This window comes from Marmota flaviventris, chromosome 2 (genome assembly GCF_047511675.1).
Source record: "Marmota flaviventris isolate mMarFla1 chromosome 2, mMarFla1.hap1, whole genome shotgun sequence".
NCBI lineage: Eukaryota > Metazoa > Chordata > Mammalia > Rodentia > Sciuridae > Marmota > Marmota flaviventris.
In genome coordinates this window covers 160,460,785-160,476,548 of record NC_092499.1, presented here as the reverse complement: position 1 = coordinate 160,476,548, position 15,764 = coordinate 160,460,785, and the positions used below count along the sequence as shown (strand labels likewise).

The following is a 15,764-nucleotide window of genomic DNA, read 5'->3' as shown; positions in this document are numbered from 1 at the left end:
TGTCCCTAAATAAAATACAAATAAGGACCGGGGATGTGGCTCAATGGTTGAGTACCTCTGGGTTCAATTCCCAGCACCCAAAAAAAAAAAAAAAAGAAAGAAAAATTAAAAAAGGCCTGGGGATGTAGTACACTGGCTGTCTAGCATGTGTGAAGCCCTGGGTTCAATCTTCAGGACCTCAAAACCAAACCAAACCAGTTATATTCTTTCTAAGTGTTAAGTATAATACATGTGCACATGTTCTTACTTGGGCTTGTTTCCTTACAAAGAGAATAACTATTTTCAATTTCCTAAACGGATATAAGTTTACTAATCAGATAAGCTAACATTAACATTGCATAATGTTTAAGATCATGATAAATGAAAGTTTGTTCAACAAAATGAATTATTATTCTGACAAACGGTTTATATTACGGACATTATATTTCATAGTACATTGACTTAAACTAATTTTTCTGATCTGTAGGTAATTTAAAATATTGCTCTAATATTGAGCTAATTAATGCATACTTCTTGAATGCCTAGATATATACTTTTATTTTTTAGGGTTTTAAAATATGCTACAGGAAGATTTTGTCTTAGTAAGTTAATCAACGAGCCACCTTGTAAGAAAGTGAAAAAATGGTTGTGGCTATAGAAAGCTGTGTCCAGGGCTGGGGTTGTGGCTCAGTGGTAGAGCGCTCGCCTAGCACGTGTGAGGCCCTGTGTTCAATCCTCAGCACCACATATAAATAAATAAATAAATAAAATAGAGATATTGTGTCTAACTACAACTAATAAATAAATAAATTAAAAAAAGAAAGCTGTGTCCCATGTAAACATGAACTTTGTCAGTCTCCTAAAGTACTTGAATATGACAGTTCTCAATTCGGCATAGGAATGGAGGTGCAAAGAGGGACTGTGCGCTAGAGCTGGTCTCCACTAAGAGAGTGAAGCCATTCCAAGGGAAAAGAGGAAATCGTGAAAGATGAAAAAGCACTACTACACCTGTTGTACTTAAAATCAATCTTAACTAAAGACTAGCTCCCTGGACAAACAGGTACGCAAGCGTCCTCCAGCTGGCCGCTCCAAGTTCTCTCCAGCCCCGTCTCTCCCGTATGTTGACGCCTTCTTCCCGACAGTTCCAGGTTCCTCCAGTTGCCCGTCTCCTACTTCCGGAGCCTCACGTCACGGTTTTCGCATTCCGGTAACTAAGGCAATGAGGCGGATTTTCCAGTGAGGCAAGCATACGTCATATTGCGTCAGGGCGGCCCCCCTGGGAAGGCTGGCTGTGTCTAGGGAATGTTCCGGCAATGCCTGGGGTTTCTGAAGCAGAAACCTTTAGTGGCAATCTTAGGGAAGTGGCATCTATGGTTTGAAGTGCGAGTCAGCGCTGTTTTGCCATATCGCTAGATGGCGGAGAATTTTTTCTGACAACATCGCTTCCTCTAGTCGGCTGGATAAGCGCTCTGCGATTGGCTAGCGCACGTCGCTGTGGTATGACGTGTCAGAGTGTTGACCAATCGGTTGAGAGCTGAGCTGGACTTGGCGGTGAGAGCCGGAGCCTAGCTTTTCCAGCTGTGGGCGCGGACAGCACTCGCCAAGCGTTCGGCTCCGGCCAGGTGAGTGGGATGCATAAGTGGTAAAGAGCCGCGGACAGAGGCACACATGCCAGGGCGAGGTGGGCTGCTTCTGGGATGAAGCCTTTTCTGGTAGGCAGGGGAAACGGAGCGAATGGATGACCCAAGAGTCTACTGAAAGTGACGGATCCCCCGCCATGCCGGGCCGGCAGATCACCGGCTTCTGATTCTTTTTTTTTTTTTTTTTTTTTTAAATTTTTTAAATATCTTTTATTTTTAGTTATCGGCGGACACAACATCTTTGTTTGTATGTGGCGCTGAGGATCGAACCCGGGCCGCACGCATACCATGCGAGCGTGCTACCACTTGAGCCACATCCCCAGCCCCTGGCTTCTGATTCTTAAGTCTTTAGAATTGCTGGCTGCGCACAGCCGGAAGGATCCTGCTCCCATTTTATAACTTAGCAATTCGAACGTTTTGGTTTGTGAGAGAGGTAAAACTAGAACTTAGGTCTTCAGACACCTGTCAAGACTTAAACTTTATCTTGTCTGCAGATGGCCACAATGCCCTGAAAAGTTACGCCTGGGCGAGATGAGGGTCGTTCAGATTTGGGGGTGGATGCTTCTAGAGTATCTTCCTAGGCTTTTCATCCGTTCGTTCAGTATTCATTCATTCATTCATTCAGCTATTTGACCTCTTCATACCCTTATTCTTTGAGAATTTGGTATAGAACGTGAATCTAATTTCCTTGGAAGGATGCATTCTCTCGTTCACACAGTCTTGCATATGACTTAAGAAAGTCTGTGGATTCTCTAAAATCCTCTGTGAATTATTTGCCCGAGGTTAAGAATCAGTGATCTAGAAGAGTGAGGGGGAGGGGCAGTGGTAAACAGATGGAGAAAGTTTTATTATGTGCATACTTGGGGATTAATACCTTGTAATAACAATTTTGAGAGGGGAATGGTCATTTAATGAATCTTGCTGAGGTACTTGTGAGAATTATGATATTAGAACTGGCTCCCCCGACTACCTGATTTAGCTCTTCCTGCTCCCTCCCCTTCAGGAAGCTGCAGAAGTGCCTTCTGTGTAAACAATGCTTCAGCTTCTCCCTTTTGCTCAAATAACAAGTAGCTGGCTTAATGTTTCAGTGAAATTCACATTTTGAATTTTGGTTGTCTGTGTAATATTTCATTTGCTTTTCTGGCCATGTAATATAAGAGCCTTAATCCAAATTATTTGTAGTATGGCACTTCTCAAAATAGTATGGGGTTGGTTGTTATCCAGCACTAGATGAGGTCCTCCTTAGTGATCACTTTACTATCACAGATTCTTTGATCTGTTTTTCTTTTGTTTTGTTTTTTCTTGAGGGGCTAGTTTCCTTGAACCACAATAACTTAGGTGTGTGTCACCCTAGATTCCAGGACATGAACAGGATGTATAAAACACTCAGTTCAGTGAAATTGGGATTGTCTGGGTTTAAAAGATTAGTCTGAAGTACTATTTTATTGACCAGTCTTTAGACATGAGCATACCCCCCCCCCAAAAAAAAAAAAAAACATTAAAAAAAAGAAAAGGCATGAATAAAAGCAACCTTGGTAAGGGAGAAGGTCCTGATGAGAGCCAGCATAATAGTAAGCTTTCCTTTGCAATTAGATAATACCAAATAGAAATATTTTTATCTCAGAACTTGTCCCCCTTATAAGCTCAACTCCAGATCAGTATATGTTTCTTTACTGTACAGTTAACAAAAGATGGATGGGAAAAGACACACAACCAAGATTACTAGGAATGTAAAATTTAATACAGTATTGATGCTGAAACAGGATTCAAGGCTTACCCTTGGTCAAGTGCAGAATTGGCTTGTCTGAGATGATGTGTGATCTGTAAGGAAGTTTAAAGTAATATTGCTGGCAAGGGTGGGAGGGTGTGGCTTAGTAGAAGAGTACTTGCATATTATGTGTGAAGCCCTGGGTTCAATCCCCAGCACCTCAAAAATGAATAAATAAATGTAAAAGTTTAGTATTCAGCTACACTTAATTTAGAGATGATGATTAAAACTCCCCACCACTTTGTTTTGTTTTGTTTTAAGTGCTAGAGAGGAGGATTAAGAAAAGAGCAATAGTTAAAGATAACTGAATTAATCAACTTTGGGAAGATAGATATCTTTATCCAGGAGTATCCAGCTAAGTATTTAAGAAATGCTATGTTAGATGACTGTCTTCTTTTTTGAGGTTTAGCTGAGAATCTCAAATATATAGCTAAAGCTTTATCTTTAGTTCCCTTTTAGACTATGGCAACATATCTGGAGTTCATTCAGCAGAATGAAGAACGAGATGGTGTACGTTTCAGTTGGAATGTGTGGCCTTCCAGCCGTCTTGAGGCCACGAGAATGGTTGTTCCACTGGCTTGTCTCCTTACTCCTTTGAAAGAACGACCAGACCTGCCTCCTGTACAGTATGAACCTGTGCTTTGCAGCAGGCCAACTTGCAAAGCTGTTCTCAATCCACTTTGGTATGAATTTTTTTAAAAACTGCTAAAAATGGTGAATATAATAAATTTGATTTGGGCAAGTTGTCAAATTTGAGATGAGTAGTAGATGATGAGATTCTTAGTGATGAGTGTGCATAGAAATCTCCTTGGCCTAATCTCCAGATAAAATTAGAATCTTATAGGAAGAGGAGGGGGATGAAAGGGGAGGATCTGGAATTCACTAATTAACTTTTTTAAAATTTTTTGCTTTTTATCAGTTTGTTTTTGGCTTATCTGTATACTTTATGAGATACCTTTTAAAGTATTTTTCACAAAAATAAAATCTAAAAGCTTCAGGTTATTTTTTTTTTATACTTGCCTAGTGTGTTGATGTTGTAGGACTAGAAGAAGTAATAATCAGAAGAAATTTGAACTCTTAATGATTTTATTGTTAAGTGTAATTTTTTTTGTTCTAAGATAATGACCTATAATATCTTGACCTATATTATTTTTAACACATGTGGATACAATTTGAAAGAATTCTTATTGTATTTATTTATTATTTTTTGAAAGTGGAGTCTTATAGTGTTGCTCAGCCTGATCTTGAACCCAAGGGATCCTCCTGTCTTCCAAGTAGATGGGACTGCAAGATTGGAATTTTGAAATCGTGGCAAGTGGTCATAAAATTTTTTATATGAGGGAGCATTTTTTACTTTATTTTCCTTGCTTTTATTTAGAATGTGCATATTAAGAATGCTGCTGCTCTGCTTTCAAAATTATAGCCACTGTTTATTAATTTTTTAAACCTATAAAAGGGGATAGGAAGTATATTAACTCAAGTGAGGTTAAAGTCTAAGAAATTTTTCCTGTGTGTGAAATGTGCCTTTATTATCAAAATTTGGTAGTTTCACTTGGCTGAACAATAAAGATATTAGAAAAAAATCCTGAAGATTGGGTTAAGGTAATAGGCAAAAGGAATTAACTCATAATTTATATAAGTCAAGAAATTTTAAAAATTTATCTAGGATATTGGAAAAGAGAAAAAGGGATTTGCTAATTCTTCATTGAAGTTGTTTGAGGGAAACGTTTTATGTACTTAATAGCCAGAAATCTAACTGCATTGAAATTTTGTAAAATGTCATTTATTATACACAAACATAGAAATACCAGTCTGTGATTTATTGAATTTGAAGTTTACATTTGAATATTTTTTACCTTAAAAATAAAAATGGTACCTGGTTGTGATATTTATCTTTCTCACAGTCAGGTTGATTATCGAGCAAAACTTTGGGCTTGTAATTTCTGTTTCCAGAGAAATCAGGTATGAATTATTTTAAAAAATGTTTTATAAGTTTCATTTCTTGTATGTTACTCTGAAAAAGTTATGTGAAATTGAATATCTATGCTAGCAGTCAGCAGTTTCTGCTGAACTGAAGGTGATAGCTTTTGTTAAGCACAATATTGAATGTTGAACATTTATAATTTTTCCATATTTGGATTCTTGTCATTTGCTGTGGAGAGTACATAACATTCTCTTTCCTTGTAGGTTTTCTGTAGGACATGAATCTGTTACCCTAAGAACATAGATCTGTTGTTCTTTTTGTATGTGTGTGTGGTACTGAGGATTGAACTCAGGGCCTCTTGCTGGCTGGCAAGGTACTCTACCACTGAGCTACACCCCCAACCCTTTTTTTATTTTGAGGCATAGTTTCACAAAGTTGCCCATGCTAACATCACACTTCTGATCCTCCTGCTCGGCCTTTTTCTGAGTAGCTGGAATTACAGGCATGCACCACTATGCCCAGCTGTTCATATTTCACTTGACTTCAGTATATTCTAATTGGGTAGTGAATATTACTGAATTTTTGTTTTCTGATCTTTATTAACCTTGGAATTCAAGTATCAGTATTGAAGTTTTGATTTAAAAAATTTAAAACTAGCAAACTAAAAGAAGCTCATAAATGAGAAGAGAGACCTTTTATGGGGTGTAGGTGATAGGGATCAAACCTAGGGCCTTGTTCATAATAAGCACATGCTTTATCACTGAGTGATACCCCCAGTCAAGACTTCTCTTTAAAATCAACTGTGTCTCTGGTCTTAGTGGCTCATGCCTGTAATCCCGGAGATTGGGAGGCAGAGGCACGAGATTGCAAGTTCAAAGCCAGCCTCAGCAACTTAGTGGGTCCCTAAGAAACTTAGCAAGATGGTCTGAAAATAAAAAATAAGGGGGACATGGCTCAGTGGTTAAGTGCCTCTGGATTCAATACCTGTACTAAGAAAATTAAAAAAATAAAATAATAATAATAATTGTCTATGATAAAAATGTTCTAAACCTGGGCTGTGCTGATTATTATTCAATACATTTGCTAAAAATCATTGAATTTTACACATAAAATTGGTGAATTTTATGGCATGGAAACTATATTTAAATGAAGTGTTGAGGAAAATTAATTGTACACAATTGAGCATACATTGTGCTCATAGCTCTTAAGCTGGTAATAACATGAATTTGTTATGATTAATCCTAGATACAGTGCATAGTAAATCCAGTGATGGAAAAACAAGTACAGTTGACGACTGACAGTAGATTCAGAAATTATAAGCTGATTATATTTGAGATTTATTTCCATGAAAGGCTGGGGATGTAGCTCAATGGTAGAATTTGATTCTTAGCAATTAAAAAAAAAAAAATCTCCATGAGAAATTCAGAAGTTTATACAAATCTTAACATTCAGAATTAATGCATGTTTAATTTATCATAAAAAATCTAAGGCAGGGTCACATTTGACCTTTTATGCCTCAATTTTCTTGTCTTTAAAATTAACATAGGGGTTGGGGTTGTGGCTCAGCGGTAGAGTGCTCGTCTAGCACGTGCAAGGCCCTGGATCCGATCCTCAGCACCACACAAAAATAAATAAACAAAATAAAGGAAAAAATAAATAAAATAAAATTAACATAATAATACTATGGTACTTTATGAAATTCTTGTGAGAATTAAACAGAATTAATGAATGTAAATGACTTTAAATAGTGCTTGACACACTAAGTGCCATATAAGTATTTGGTATTAGTATATTTATCTGAGATCTCCACCTGCCAGTTTGGTGTGGAAGTGTGATGTGGAAGACTGTCATACGCTTAAATAATCTTTTGTTATTCTCCCAGCTCAACCATGAGGAAATGAACCCCTCAATGAGTCTGGGGTAGTAGATAGAGATGGCCCCCTGGAGGAACTGGGTTATCTTGTCCTCTTTTTCTGTGCAGTTGACTGCCTGTTAGGTAAATAGGACATCTCCAGATTGCTAGAAGGTAGCCAGTATGTCTGGGTTTACTCCCCAAATTTTGCAGACATAGATAAAGCTCTACCCTTTTCTGCAAGCTGCAGCCATTGGGTAGTCATGGCCAGAAAGGGGACAGGAGATCTTTTGATGGCATATACTGAGATTTCTGCTGGAGTTCTGATGCCCAATATTCCTTCCCTCCTGGCCAGTGACTCTTTAAGGCTGCTGTCATCTCCTCAGCAGGATTTGCATTTGGTCACTCTAAAGTCACTGGCCTGGAGAGATCCACCTGCTAAATTTGGGGAGATATACCTAAACTTTTAAATATTAAGCTGAAGACTGAAAAATCAGTGCCCAAATTATGAATTTAAAATGTTTGCAGAGAGTTTTAAAAACAAAAGGAAATGCCTGTGTTATTATTTTATATGCAAAAGCAGGTCCCAAAATTGTTTATATGAAGTGATTGTTATATATGGTGTGCTCAAGTGGAAAGGTCTAGAGGGGACAGGCACAGTGGTACATGCCTAAAATCACAGCTACTCCAGAGATAACAGTCAAAATGATAAACAAAGGTGTTAGTCTTCTTTATAGATGAAACAGGTAAATGTTTTGCCTTTAGTTTGCAAGGCAAAGCTTAAGAAACAGTTGTGATAGCATGTGGTTTTGTTTGTTTGTTTTTAGATTAAACCATTGGTGCTCTGCTACTGAGCTACATCCTTAACCCTTTAAAAAAATCTTTTTTAGTTTGAGACTGAGTCTAAATTGTGCCAGCTGACCTTGAACTTTGATCCTTTTGCCTTAGCCTCCTAAGTAGATAGGATTACTGGCATGGCACTAGGGCTTTTAGCTTCTTCTAATAGAGTGACTTTAAACCATTAAATGTTTTAAAATAACTTAAACCTACTCTAAAGAATAAAATACTTTTTTTTAAACTTATGAAATGATATGAATGTAAAGCAGAATTTAATTACTGATTTTTTTGTGTTTTAATAATGTTTTACATTTTGTGCTCTCAGAATTAACATATAATCATTAATCATCTTTATAAATGGAAAATAAAAGGTGTAACATAAATATCTTTCAGCCCTCACAAAACAGTGCTTTGCTTTCTTTTCAGTTTCCTCCAGCTTATGCAGGCATATCTGAGGTGAATCAACCTGCTGAATTGATGCCCCAGTTTTCTACAATTGAGTACGTGATACAGGTAAATTCCTTGTTGTGTATTTAATGAAATGTGATGAACACTGAGTATCTCTTGAAATCCTTTGTTTTCTGTGTCTCTTGCCAGTCCAGAGGACCTGAAATTGTTGGGGCCGAAGGATCCTAAACATGAGGTTACAGTGTGTAAGCACTTACACTGGTGTTGTTTTCAGGTCTTGGTAGAAGGCTGCAAAAACGGTGGAACTGATTGAATTAGAAAGCCGACCTTCAAAGCCTTCTCAGTCTTTGTTGAGGGTGCTCCATCATGTAGTTGTTCAGTTTAAAAGTCTTAGACTTGTCCTTGACCTCTCTTTTTCACATCCCACATCTAATCTGTTATAACATGTTATTGGCTCAATATTCAAAATTTATCTAGAATTTACCCATTTTTCTCTCTTACTCCTAATTATCCTAATCTAGCCACAATTTCTCATTTGAATTATTTTTTAAATTTTTTTTTAGTTGTGGATGGACACAATGCCTTTATTTAATTTATTTATTTTTATGTGATGCTGAGGATTGAACCCAGAGCCTTACACATGCTAGATAAACACTCTTAACACTGAGCCACAGCCCCCACCCCATTCAAATTGTTAGATCAGTCTCCTAACTATTCTCCTTGATTTTATTATTGCCTATTTGTATTGTATTCTTTTTAAATTTGTTTTAATTAGTTATACATGACAGTAGAATGTATTTATGCACTTTGATATATCATACATAGATGGGATATAATTTCTCATTTTTCTGTGTATACATGTTGTAGAATCATATTGGTCATGCAGTCACATATATACATACAATAATAATGTATGTTTCATTGTACTATCTTTCTTATCCCCACATCCCCTCCCTTCCCCTCCCTTCACTTCCCTCTACCTAATCTGAGGTAACACTATTCTTCTCTAGTGTTGTGTTGTATTCTAAACCCAGAAGTCAGAGTAACTTTATTTTTTTAAATTTTTAAAATATATATATATTTTAGTTGTAGTTGGACACAAACCCTTCATTTTATTTTTTATTTTTTACATGGTGGTGAGGATTGAACCCAGCACCTCACGTGAGCTAGACAAGCGCTCTACTGCTGAGCCACAACCCCAGCCCTCAGAGTAACTTTAAAAATACGTTTCACATTACTTCTCTGTTCAGAAACCTCCAGTGGTAAAAATGGCTCCCCTTTTTACCCAGAGTAAAAGATAGTTTCAAAGCCCTGTGATATACCACTCTGAGCTTAATTTCTGCTAGTGTCATTGTTTAGCTCCGTGGGCCTTCTAGACTCCTGAAGCATGCAGGAACATGCCTGCCCATGGGCCTTTGCTCTGGCTTTTTCCACTGCTCTGACTCTTTTCTCTATCTGTATCTGTATGGCTGCTGTGCCATACAGATACAGATAGAGAAAAGAGAAAGACAGTATATATGTGACTGTCTTGCTCCCTTCTTCAGGCTTTTGCTCAAATGTTACTTTCTTACTGAGGCTGCTCTGACCTTGAACTTGACCTCTGTTTCTACTCCTGGTGTTTGCTGTTCCCCTAATCCCCTTGCCAGAAAGTTTGCTCCTTGAGATAGGCAGGGATCTTTGTTTTTTCTATGTATGTACTGATATATCCCAGGACCTAGACCAATGTCTGACACATAGTAGGTATTCAGAAATGTAGAATAATTTTGTTAGATACAAACAGGGTTTTTTGTTTGTTTGTTTGGTACTGGGAATTGAACTCAGAGGTGTTTTACCACTGAGCTACACATCTAGTCCTTTTTATTATTACTTTTTTTGAGACAGGATCTTGTTAAATTACTTAGGTCTTCATTAAATTGCTGAGACTAGCCTCAAACTTGAGATACTCCTGCCTTAGCCTCCTGAGTTGCTGGGACTATAGAATGTGCCACTATGCCTAGCCACAAATATTTTTTATATTTAGTTTGTTTTAATAGAATCTGCATCAGGGTAAGTAGAGGTTTGTGTAGGTGTCCTCCTGAGAATAAATGTAGTTGAAGACTTGACATTTACATGCCTGATTTGTTTGTATTTGTATACTGATCATCATGCTTTTTCCTTTCCCTAAAGCGAGGCGCACAGTCTCCTCTGATCTTTCTCTATGTGGTTGACACATGCCTGGAGGAAGATGACCTTCAAGCTCTCAAAGAATCCCTGCAGATGTCCCTGAGTCTCCTTCCTCCAGATGCTCTGGTGGGTCTGATCACTTTCGGAAGGATGGTGCAGGTTCATGAACTGAGCTGTGAAGGAATCTCCAAAAGTTATGTCTTCCGAGGGACCAAGGATTTAACTGCAAAGCAAATACAGGTCTGTGCTGGGTTTGTATAGAAATGGTAGCAAGGACATTTTTTAAAAATTAATCAGTTATTTACTCATAATGTGATGGGAAATGAGTCTTTTGTTTTTTTTAGGATATGCTGGGTTTGTCTAAGCCAGCCATGCCCATGCAGCAAGCAAGACCTGCTCAACCTCAGGAGCACCCTTTTGTTTCAAGCAGGTGAGATGCTGACATTCAGTATTATGTGCTGTAGTGAGCATGCACGTTGACGTGAAAATAAAAGAAAAGCAATGCAAGTATGTCGGTTTCCTTATGATTAGATAAAAAAGTCAATGAATAAGCTTAATCCATATTTAATGTTTTATCAAAAAGGTTTTGAGACCACTGTATTCATTCATTCCCCTCTTTTTTGGACATATGGCTATTATCCTTTTTGATTCTTAAATAAAACTGGAAAAATGGAAAAGACCTCTTTTGAGTGCTCTCAAAAAAGCTTATGAACAGATACTTTATTCAGTTAAATTGAGTGTCCACTGCTGACCCAGGTTGTGTTAACTGCTAGTAAACTTGATAAAATGCATTGTCTGCCAGGCTGGGGACAGCTTCCTTCTCTTAAGAAACAAGATTGTTCTTTGTGTTACTCTAAAGCTCAAGGGACACACAAACTGAACCTTTAGAATTGTGCACATTGTCCACATAAGTGGACCACATACAGATAAAATTTCCATTAGACATGTCCTTAGAATTTCTTTTTTTTTTTTAATATTAATTTTTTAGGGCTGGGGTTGTGGCTCAGTGGTAGAGTGCTTGCCTAGCATGCGCGAGACCCTGGGTTCGATCCTCAACACCACATAAAACTAAATAAACAAAAATTAAGGTATTGTGTCTAACCAAAAAATAAATATTTAAAAAAATATTTATTTTTTTTAGTTGTATTTGGACACAATATCTTTCTTTTATATATTTATTTTTATGTGGTGCTGAAGATCCAATTCAGGGCCTCTCATGTGCTAGGCAAGCGCTCTACCATTGAGCCACAACCCCAGACCCCTTAGGATTTCTTTGCTGCTTAAAATTTAATTAAACTGATTTGTTCCCTTTTAAGTTGATTTTATTCCCCCGTGCTAGCGCATGATCTCGCTAGCGCACGCTCTCGCTAGCGCATGCTCTCTCTCTATATATGTATATGTATGTATATGTATATATATGTATATATGTAATATATATAATATATATATCACTGAATGTTAGGTTTTAAATTATATTCCTTAGTAAAATTGCCTTGAATTGTTTTGTGTTTGTAGAGACAATTTTAAAGAAAAAAATGGCAAATTTTTCCTACTCTGAATAATTATTTTAAATAATTACATGTCACCAAGGTTGGAAGACCAGGCTACCTTATTAAACTATAATTGATATGTCCATTCAAAATCTTACAGATTTCTGCAGCCCATTCAAAAGATTGATATGAACCTCACTGATCTTCTTGGGGAGCTGCAGAGAGACCCATGGCCAGTAACTCAGGGGAAGAGACCTTTGAGATCCACTGGTGTTGCTTTGTCCATTGCTGTTGGTTTATTGGAGGTAATTGAGAATTTATGGGGCTTTCTCACATCATACAAACTTGCTCTTAAAAATCATATTTGGGGCTGGGGTTGTGGCTCAGCAGTAGAGTACTCGTCTTGCACGTGCAGGACCCTGGGTTCAATCCTCAGCACCACGTAAAAAATAATTAAGTGAAATAAAGGTATTGTGTCCAACTATAAAATAAGTATTTTAAAAAAATCATATTTGTTGGCTTTTTTTGAAAATTCACTGTGACCTAAAGTCATTGTTATTATCTACATTGAAGGAGCTCCTAAAGGTTTTCAAGAAAAAATAAGGGAATTAGAGCAATAGGAACTGCTCAGAATAAAGTAGTAAAAGTATATAAAGCCATTAGGGTGAGAGAAAGTAAGTGCTGTTTTTCTGCATTGTCATTTATATCATTCTGCTGTATCATCAGTATTAACAGCTGATGAGGAGCTGAGAACTGCTTAGCATGCATGAGACCCTAAGTTCAATCCCCAATGCAAAAAAAAAAAAAAAAAAAAAAGCTCAGGAGAATCTTTTGGAATATTTCTATAGGGAAATTGAAAACACACTTGGAGATGGGCTACATCCTTCTAATATGCTGTTATTTACTGTTTCAGGGTACTTTCCCAAACACAGGAGCCCGTATCATGCTATTTACTGGAGGTCCCCCCACACAAGGGCCTGGCATGGTGGTTGGAGATGAATTAAAGATTCCTATTCGTTCCTGGCATGATATTGAGAAGGATAATGCACGGTTCATGAAAAAGGCAACCAAGGTAGGTTCTCTTGGGTATGGGTTAATTGTGTTAACCTGGTGTCAGGTTTAGACTGCTCTAGAGTGACAGCTGCTTTATTGAGGCCTTCTTGTCACAGTCAAAAAGATTTATTTGCTGAGATGATCTTCCAGATCTTGGCTGCTGTTAAATTATTGTCCCCAGCCTCTGAGCTTCAAGTGGATAGCTGTAAGTTTGTGAAGGTTGTTGAGATTGGAAACTATTTTTTATTTTGTGTTTTGAAGATAATGATCTTCATAGTCCTATATTTGATTACATCATTTGGTATGTTAAGGCATACCTTGGGATTAATGTTAATGTTTCCTAAAGACAGTTTTCTCCTCTCTTTACAGCACTATGAGATGCTTGCTAATCGAACCGCTGCAAATGGTCACTGCATTGATATTTATGCTTGTGCCCTTGACCAAACTGGACTATTGGAGATGAAGTGTTGTACAAATCTTACTGGGTATGTTCATAGTGAACACCTGGAAAAAAGAGAATGTCTTTTTTTTTTTCCCTTCAGTGCTGGGGATTGGACCCTGGGCCTTGCATATCTAGGGAAGTACTCTACCACTGAGCTACACTCCCATTTTATGATAGAATGGTGCCCTTCAGGAGTCCTTGACTTGGAGCACTCAGAGATGCTGTAATGTATTTGTGAACATCCTGTGGTTTGTATGCTAGGGTGTGTGTGTATAGTTTTTGTGGAGAGGTATCATTATTTCCATCAGTGTCTCATTGAGGTATTTGATTCCCACAAGATTCAACATTTAGGTCAAATTCCATGTTGGATAAATGTTTTAATGGTGACATAAAAAGATGTAGGGTTTTTGTTGAGTGCTCAAGGTGAGCCAACAGCTTGGGATGACTTCCTGCAAAGATGGGTTATCATAGGCTAGGTTATAGGAGTAGATTATTTTTGAAGAAAATCAAAATCTTGGTTTCTTTGGTGATGGTGACACCTTATACAGATTATGTCATTTTTCATTCTGAGCATTTATTTATTTATTTATACTGGGGATTGAGCCCAGGGTGCATAACCACTGAGCCATGTCCCCAGCCCTATCTATCTATCTATCTATTTATTTATTTTGAGACATGGTCTTGCTTAGGAGCTTGCTAAGTTGCAAGCTTTAACTTTTGTGAGCTTTTCCTTTTAAACAAGCTTATATAGTGCTGGAGAATGCTTGAAATTGAGCTACACTCCCATTCCCATGTGGAGAATGGTTGAAGGAACTAGAAAAGACTAAGCTGAAGACAGATGGGATCTAGTTGCGTGCAGAGGCATATGTCACTGCAGTGGCTTGGGAGGCTGAGGAAGGAGGATTGCGAGTTGAAAGCCAACCTCAGCAAAAGTGAGGTGCTAAGCAACTCAGTAAGACCCTGTCTCTAAATAAAATACAAACTAGGGCTGAGGATGTGGCTCAGTGATCAAGTGCCCCTGAGTTCAATCCCCAGTACCAAAAGAAAAAAAAAAAGAAGAGATGGGCATGAGAACTGTATTCAATGTTGAAGAGTTGTTCTGTGGAGAAGAGATCAGAAGAATTAGGAACAATGGGTGAAGCTGCCGGGATATAGAATTTCACCCAGTATAAAGAAAGGTCTTGGGGCTGGGGTTGTGGCTCAGTGGTAGAGTGCTTGCCTAGCACATGTGAGACCCTGGGTTTGATCCTCAGCACCACATAAAAATAAAAAAAAAATAAAATAAATGTATTCTGTCCAACTACAACTAAAAAATAAATATTTTTTTAAAAAAAGGTCTTCCTAGGTATGCTGGTTCCTGCTGTGTAATCCTAGCTACTTGGGAGGCTGCGGCAAGTTAAAGATCGCAAGTTTGAGGTCAACCTGGGCAAGTTAGCAAGACCCAATCTCAAAATAAAAAGTAAAAAGAGTGAGAACTGTCCAGACATGGAGTGGACAGCTTCTGGAGGGAGTAAGAGATGTTCAGTCGTAACTTGGCAGGGATGTTGTCAAGGGGCAGGTGGGTGTGAGTTAGATTAGATTGTGTGATTATGACAGAAGACCCCCAAAAAAGTTCATTTCTGTCTGGTATACTGGTTTCATCATCATCAGGGCTGAGGCTCCCATCAAGCTATCTGCCTCAGTGTGCAGTGCGTGGCTTGGGGTATTTGCTGGAGTTCTACTACATTACAATAGCAGGGTGGAAAGGCCAAAGAAGGATATGCCCTTCTGGCAAGAACATGCCCCACTCGAACTAAAGAATTCTCCATCAAGTTAAAGTGAGTCATGTGACTACATGCAAGGTACACTAGGGAAGGTCATCTTTATTTATTTATTTTTTAATGTTTATTTTTTAGTTGTAGTTGGACACAATACCTTTATTTAATTTATTTATTTTTATGTGGTGCTGAGAATCGAACCCAGAGCCTCACACATGCGAGGCAAGCATCTACCGCTGAGCCACAACCCCAGCCCTGGGAATGTCATCTTTATTCCAAGCAACTGTGGAATACATGATTAAGGAAGAAGGGAGGGTGGATATTTGGGGCCAAATTGTTGATCCCTCACTAAAGGGCTCAGACATTGAGAGAGCTGGACCAGGTAACCTTTCTTGTTTTCTTTCCAATTCTGGGATCCTGTTTTATAAATGACAACTTGTTGTGTAGCTGA

General features: G+C 38.0%; 1 protein-coding gene and 1 non-coding gene across 3 annotated transcripts in view; both read left to right on the top strand.

Annotated features, from left to right (window-relative positions):
• The first annotated feature begins 1,517 nt into the window (after positions 1-1,517).
• The window catches only part of Sec23b (SEC23 homolog B, COPII coat complex component), a 37,555-nt gene continuing 23,308 nt past the window's right edge, over positions 1,518-15,764 (top strand). Inside the window, exons 1-9 of one of the 2 annotated variants that reach the window (XM_027920317.2) lie at positions 1,518-1,601; positions 3,836-4,070; positions 5,292-5,349; positions 8,427-8,513; positions 10,575-10,811; positions 10,916-11,001; positions 12,222-12,366; positions 12,975-13,133; positions 13,484-13,599. In XM_027920317.2, coding sequence (XP_027776118.2) covers positions 3,850-4,070; positions 5,292-5,349; positions 8,427-8,513; positions 10,575-10,811; positions 10,916-11,001; positions 12,222-12,366; positions 12,975-13,133; positions 13,484-13,599 — 1,109 coding nt within the window. In that variant the 5' untranslated portion in view covers positions 1,518-1,601; positions 3,836-3,849. The remainder of the gene's footprint in view (positions 1,602-3,835; positions 4,071-5,291; positions 5,350-8,426; positions 8,514-10,574; positions 10,812-10,915; positions 11,002-12,221; positions 12,367-12,974; positions 13,134-13,483; positions 13,600-15,764) is intronic. The other variant, XM_027920326.2, reaches the window with a different exon arrangement.
• On the top strand, positions 9,857-9,943 carry LOC114081384 (small nucleolar RNA SNORA17). Its single transcript, XR_003580794.1, has one exon. It is a non-coding gene; the product is annotated as a small nucleolar RNA SNORA17 (small nucleolar RNA).